The sequence below is a fragment of the Penaeus vannamei genome, chromosome 30, assembly GCF_042767895.1.
Source record: "Penaeus vannamei isolate JL-2024 chromosome 30, ASM4276789v1, whole genome shotgun sequence".
Taxonomy (NCBI): Eukaryota; Metazoa; Arthropoda; class Malacostraca; order Decapoda; family Penaeidae; genus Penaeus; species Penaeus vannamei.
In genome coordinates, this window is record NC_091578.1 from 30,336,876 (window position 1) to 30,344,375 (window position 7,500).

A 7,500-nucleotide genomic window follows, 5' to 3' on the forward strand; every position below is an offset into this window, starting at 1 on the left:
CAACCATGCCTTAGTGGCCTAGATTCCTACAAAAGCATCCAGCCACCAAACTACATTTCAACTAAACTAATTAATGGCATATGTCCTTGGCAGGACAGCTATTTTTGGCATGGTGCAACATATATGCCAGCCTGGAGGCAATGAGTTAATGGATAGAAAGACGATACCATCTGTGAAAGGCTTAAAAGTCTATACTTTATCATACAAACACAGGCATTGAATGACCTCCTACCTCGTAATTTTTACGTCCAGCTTTTTTGAGCCGTTCAATGGCCTGGTCACAGTACATCACACTCTTCCAGTTGCGATCACCGTTACCAACCAGGAAAAGAAAATCGGCGTCTGCTTTCTCTATAGGAATGATGGTCTCAGGATAGTCTAGTGGATTGTGTAAAATCTCAAAGCAATCCATTGAGCCATTCACAATCTGTGAGTAAGTGTGTTTTGTAAGTCTTTAATCATCCTCTATTATTCTTTATGTGAACTTCTTGCAGTGTTACAAGGTACTACCCTATGTAACTCACATTGAGAGTAATCTAACAAAAGCATTTTTATTATGTTACCCAAATCCTCACATATATATATCAACTGTTTAATTCATGTGATGCTGAATACTATAATGCACCACTCAATTTTCACACACACACACACACACACACACACACACACACACACACACACACACACACACACACACACACACACACACACACACACACACACAAAATAAAAAAGAAAAAAAAAAGAAAAAGAAAAAGAAAGAAAGAAAGAATAAAATTCCCGGAAACAAACCTCAATTTTTCCGAAGTCAAATTCCAAACCCGGCAATACAGAATCCCTGAGCTTAAGGGCGGATTGCACATTTGAATTGCATCCGTTGATCCACACACCGGCCTTGACCTCAGGGATGTATGTTGCAAGAGACAGAACGAGGTCTCCCCCTTTGCTCACACCTACAGCACCTACATGGGGCTTCATAATCTAGAAGAGAGGTTCACCACAAAATTACAATATGCAAAAAAGATATTTTTTTTCAATAATATTCTTATCAAATTTCAGTGTAAGAATGAAGACTGATATTTCAATGAGCTACTGGCACTAATGAATATATATTTTTTCACTGACTTGTGATTGCATATCAGAAACACTATTACTGACAGCTACCACAAATATGGGACAAGCATTTTACGAATGTTTAAACTCTTATCTTCTTTATTGTCTATGGCATAAATGTATACCTCTTTTAGATGATCAAATATCTCATTTCATCATTACATATATCTTCATGACCATGATCTTCTGAAACTTAATTCACTCAACAAATATGATGTAATCTGAAATCTAGGCAACAGATATGCTTCCCTATATTGTACTGTGCAACAATATTGTATCATTGTATTATCAGAGCTCTGACCATAAAGAATTTCAACTTGTGCAATTCTAATATATGCCTTTCAACAATATATATTTTCTTGCTTTAACTTCAAACTGTTCATCCAAATTCACAAAATGAAGCTGATATATGTTGAAAAATGTGCAGAATGTTATTTTTTTCTACAGTCAGTATTCATGAAACACAGAACAGACACAAATTTTCTAATAGACTGGATTTTTCTTCTAATTATCTGTTACCTGATATGGACCCTTAATAGAAAAAAAAAATTGGTTTCCATAAACATATTACATGTTGGATTAACCCACTGCTGCAGGGGACGTTCACTGTAGCTTTGTTTTGTTAAATGTGTTTATATATAGATATCTCCATAAGTGCTCAGTCACCTGATTTCCCATTTCCTTGAATAATTTGGATAAAAAAGATTCTAATGCTGTTTACTGATGCAATTGTTACTATCACTGACATTATGATTATCATAATGTTACTAGCAATGAAAAATAAAAAAGGAACATTTCTTAAAATCAAGGAAAACTGTAAATAGGTGAGATATCTTAAAATCGAGGAAAACTGTAAATAGGTGAGGTATCTATGTGTAAAAACAATTAATAAACTAAACTCACAGTATGCATGGCATGACATCCATGACAGCAATGGGTTAGTAATTCACTGTTGTATAATGTTGAAACACTAGTGTTGATAAGTGCATTGTGGGTTTTCATTCAATCATTTTTAAAATTATCATCTATATATCCCACAGATATATAACTCCTTTATCATAAGCCACTTCACTTTACCCTATCACGATGGGTCCAGAATTTTCTGTGATGTAAGCGTTACCCAACAGATAAAACTTTCTGGTTAGGAAAATTATCATGACTGCTATATCTGTACCCATCACTGAAGGGTTACTTAATGGTTCATAGATGCTGGATATTTTCTCAAAGAAGAGGTAATTATTTCTTCTTTCCAAGATATCTTATACAAGAATTATCATCATTTAAACACCAGTGAGCTGTGCATAGATAACGGTGTCATACCTTACATATCAAATTCCTTTTTACCTAGTGCCACTAGGGATGGCATATATATTCATGCCATGACTATTGTGATTTTATTAAATGTATTTACACATAGATGGGTCCACAAAGGCATAGTCACTAAGAAATCTGTTACTATCCTACCCATCTCATCTATTCACCATTTTCCTTAATTTTTGGAAATATTTCTTGCGTCTTTATCGCTGTCAGAATTGTTAATATCATGACAATAATCATAATGTTCATACCAAAAATAACAGTATCAATATCAATAGTATTAGAAACAAAAGCAAATCTTAAAAACTCAAGGAAAGGGGAAACCCAGTGAGGTCACACACGTCTACTTATTGACACCTGAATAACTGAGAACTTGTGGAGCCACTTATGTATAAGCACAATTCAAATAACTAAACTGCAGAGGATTTAACATGTTCCAGCAACAGAAGGTTAATAATCTTTTACAACTCTGACTATTCATTGCATGAACTTGTATCATCTATGTTTCTGTTACGTAATATTAAAAAATGTACAGAAAAAAGTAGCATACATTTAATATCAACATGTTCAGCTTTTCTTTATAACATTCAAATTAATCTTGTTCTAATTTTGAGGATACAGTCTATCAAACCTATCATGATGGGACCAGAATTTTCTGTGAGGTAATCATTACAAAATAGTCTAGCTTTTCTGGCAAGGCGTGTGCTGTGCAGAGCCAACCTATGCTTGCTAGAGCCTATAGAGTGCCATCCTTTCCAGTGGCAATCAGGATGTACCTGTCATTAAGGGTTCAATGTGAACATAATTATATTTATATATATACATGTTTTTCTTTCCGTTTTTCTTGAAGATCTTATATTTGATAGTAAATGACATTGCAGGTGAATCACTTTGGGAAGGCATATATTAACACATTTCTTTACCATAAAAACAATACTGTATTTATATGTTTCATTTATGTACATCTCCAATATTGAAAAAATATATATATAGCTAAATAAAAAATACTAAATTGTTCTCTAGATCTCCCTGTCTACAAATGTACACATGTAACTACAAAACATCATAATTGCACAACCATACTTGTTAAAGGCTTAAATAGTGAAGGCATTACCATGTGTGGAATTCTTATGTGGGCAAACATTAATATCAACCCATTGGCTAAGTTCCAAGTGATAGGACTGTGCTATCATCAAACACTTTGGTTGAGGGAATGGGTGATGGGAATGTTGGCCAGGCCTTCATGCCACACACCCGAGAGAGTCGCCACTCAAGAAAGCCTAATACACGGATTTTAGTCTAGGTACAGGCTGGCTCCAACGAGTTAAATACTAAAACACAAGGTATTCAACAACGCTTCTAACACAGTTGAGAATAAAATAATGAAAATGAAACATTTCACAAGCAAAGATTAAGTACTTAATGTATCAACAGAAAAGGCCTCAAAATCTGTACATCTGGCTGTGGGCTGGGGTGGCGCGAACTTGCTATTGTGAGCATTTTGGCTGAAGGCTTGGGTGGCGGAAAAGACTTGCCATGAGTACACAAACCTCTTGGAGGGTGATTAGACTTATTTAATGTTTAGAAAGGGGCTTTTGCATTATTTTCATTGATAAATGAATGTGAAATATACAGTTTGTGAACCATGAATGAAAGAGCGCTAGCACCTGGGAGGATGCCATTTCCATGCGCAGCATCCTATTCCTGGCTGCTGTGACCAGCGGTGCAGTTTGAATACAGAAAATTGAATATTACGAAAAAATATAAAAAATTACACAAATAATAAAATGTTACTTATTGTTATTCTTCTTGCACTGAGTTATGGACTACCTACAGGAATGACATGGAGTCTGTGCAAGGAAAACAGGCTATTACCATCTGGATAAGCAAATCCAGTGACAAACATGGACATTGTTAAATGCCAAAAAGCTAAAAACGCTTAGGCATAAAAAAAGAAAATAACATTGCAAAAGGGAGGCATCGAATCTTGCTACCGTACATAAGCGTCCGCATGCACCCAGCCTACAGGTGGCACACCTATCAGAGGGACTGCCTTATGTCCATATTTTGGTCCACGAGATTCCCGTAAAATAACCAGATCCAAGGAATTAATCCTTACAAACAAACTCTAATCAAAACTCAATAAATGTTATCATGATGGCAACCTAATCTTCACTGTCTGATTAAAAGATATGACAGCTTTGGTGCAAAGAGCCGACTGAACACTAGCAAATGTTTATCCTAAAGTCAACCTGGAGAAACCATATTCATATCTCAAAATAATTACTTAAAAATATATCACACATGATATAATTGAGAAATTAATAAAATTAACCTTGAAGAGTATAAATAGTATCAATATAAGACACAAACAAGAAGGCACTTCTTATATTATATGCATCGTTTCATAATTTACAACCATCTGTGTCAACATACATAAAGAGCCAGCCAAGAAAATCTATTGTTCTGTTTGTACCTAACTGGCTTAGGCTAATACTGATGGGATTTTGCAATTTCTTAAATAAGTAATTTCAGTCATCCTTCATATATTTTGTAAATTAAGGAGACAAATAATTTAATTTAAAAAGTGGGTGACTGGATCATAAATTTGCATGCAATAATGGAACCTGTGATTTTCCGAATCTTGAAAATTCATTAGCAATTCAGACTCCAAACATACTGCACAAATTACTATCTTATGAAAGCCAATTACAAATGACTCTTCAAAAAGATGCTTTTTTCACTATCTGCTTCTTTCACCATATCACTGTCACAACCTAAATGTTGGACCAAAAATTCCCTCATCTTGAACCATGCCTTTTCCTGCGCAAGGATGTGGAATTTGCCCCTTCCCCCCCAGCGGACAGGCAGCATGAAGGTGTGCTGAAAAGATGCTGAGCAATGAGCTGAGTATGGAGGCTCCAAAAGATGGCCTGCTCCAGGGTATGAGCAAACTTCAAACCATTTTTGGTAATTATGTGAACGCAGTTGCTGACAGGCCAACTGGGCATAAAATTCTGAGTGTATATTTTGATCGTCACTGCCAACAAGGAACAAAAAGGCTGCATTGCTTTGTTCAATGGGGAGGGTTGACTCTTTGCTTTTACGAGGGTCTCGTACATCTCTACGAATACTAAGGGTACCTTCGTTATCAATAGAAAGGTATTGAAAATCATGTTCTGGCAGACATGGATAGAGATGATCCTTAACACGCATTCCTACACCAACTGGAGAGTTGTAGCAATTAATCGTAACGCATGCTGTAATAGACGGAATAAATGCTGCCATGGACAGAGCCAGGTCTCCCCCTTTGCTAGTTCCAATGACCCCTACCCCAGGACCACGCACCTGAAAGTAAAAATAACTCTGTTAAATTCATATTAGTGACTGGTGTGGACAATGATAAAAATCAGATCATTAGGAATAAACCTAGTTAACAATGCATATGTTACTTAAAACTGAAAATTAAATTTTAAACAAATCATGTTGCTGATCTACCTAACATTCTGCCACAATGTTGCAATGGCAGAGGAAGAAATCTATTTCCTGTACAGTAGGTTTTTCTGTCATTTAAAACCATTCTTTATCACTCATGACAACTTATAAAAAAGGTTGTAATAATACCATAGCAATGAGATAGAAATACATGCAAAATAAAACAAAACACACACACCCTCTAACTTCTTTACTGTTTTATTCACAAGTTCAAATGATGTTGCACATTATTAGTATATTCTCTTTGGCATAAAAAGGCACCCACTTCCAAAAATTACATTACACACACACACACATCAACCATCATAAGTTTCAAGCTGTGATGTAGTTCTGCTCAATCTATAATAAATAAATTTCATGTCTCTTTTGTAAGTATACTGAGATTAAATAAAATTTGAATGAAAATCAAAAATGTCTTAAAAATTGAGTCAATACTTTTTTTTGAGGCCTAAATCAACCGGAAAACCAAACTCACCTTTTCATGCTTTAGAAGGAACTCCACAGCTTCCTCAAAATACGAAATGTTGAATTCTTCGAGCGTCTTGGGCAGGTCATCGTAGGCGAAAAAGGCAAGGGACAACGCAGCAATGCCTCTTGATGCTAGCTGCGCCGATCGATACTCCAAGAGCCCACCAGCTGTCCCAAACATGTCAACTACACCAGGGAAAGGTCCTTCTCCTGTGAAAAAGGATTGTATACTTAGTCTACAAGAAATAAAATGCAAAAATACATTCTTTTTGTTACTAATAAAACATTACAAAAGGTTTTACTGTTAAAATAGCAAATGTACAAACAATTTGTTTATCAAGCTGACTACAAGAACAATAATCAAAAGTAGTAATAAAAAAGTATCAATAATAATAATAGCAATGTTGATAATAACAAAAATGATATGTTAAAAACAAAGTTAATGGCATGAACCATAGAAATTTAAAGAATACCTGACAGATAAAATAATTTCAGGCAATGCAGGAAAGGGTCACGCAAAATGGTTACCTTGCCAAGAAAGGAGTTATTATCATTAGCATTAACATAAAAGAAAGGAGAGAGAGAAAAAAAGAAAAAAAAAGAAAAAAGAGAAAAGAAAAGACTCAAACACAGCACCTGGAGAGAGAAAGAAAAGCGTACAAATGCAGAAGTAGGTCCACCATGCTACTAATAAGAAAAAAGGTGAGTTTATTTCACATGAGAAAAAAATAGTTTTAGGAAACTGAGGATGCTGCTAAAGACAACAAGGCCCTAAGACATAATAAAAAGAAATCTAATTGCTCTAAAATCAGTTGAAGGTGAATGGCTTTATATCTATTTATAAGCAAAGGCAAAAGAGACTTGTAGCTCAAGCTTTTTATTTCATCCAATCTTGCAAGCACTGTGCTACGTGCATTAACATTATATTTGGTAATCTCACTTATTTAGAAGGAAAATAATTCCTGAAATACCATGAACTACATTACAGAAGGAGGCAAAAAGGAATTCAACTCAACAACTCTGTAACAAAATACTGAAAATTCTCAAAATACCTGCAGGGAGAAACAGAGTCCCCCGAACTTTTCCATAGCGTACTGGGATTCGTTG

General features: G+C 35.2%; 1 protein-coding gene across 5 annotated transcripts in view; it reads right to left on the reverse strand.

The window, feature by feature from the left end:
- The window catches only part of LOC113826690 (acyl-coenzyme A thioesterase 1-like), a 22,681-nt gene that overhangs the window by 6,492 nt on the left and 8,689 nt on the right, over positions 1 to 7,500 (reverse strand). For 3 of the 5 annotated variants that reach the window (XM_070143482.1, XM_070143483.1, XM_070143481.1), the window contains exons 5-8: positions 7,446 to 7,500; positions 6,401 to 6,603; positions 793 to 981; positions 233 to 427 (exon numbers count right to left, since the gene is read on the reverse strand). The exon at positions 7,446 to 7,500 is cut by the window's right edge and continues 114 nt beyond it. In XM_070143482.1, the coding sequence (XP_069999583.1) occupies positions 233 to 427; positions 793 to 981; positions 6,401 to 6,603; positions 7,446 to 7,500 (642 nt within the window). Of the gene's footprint in view, positions 1 to 232; positions 428 to 792; positions 982 to 3,344; positions 5,779 to 6,400; positions 6,604 to 7,445 lie in introns of those variants that run through there. The other 2 variants (XM_070143479.1, XM_070143480.1) reach the window with 1 other exon arrangement.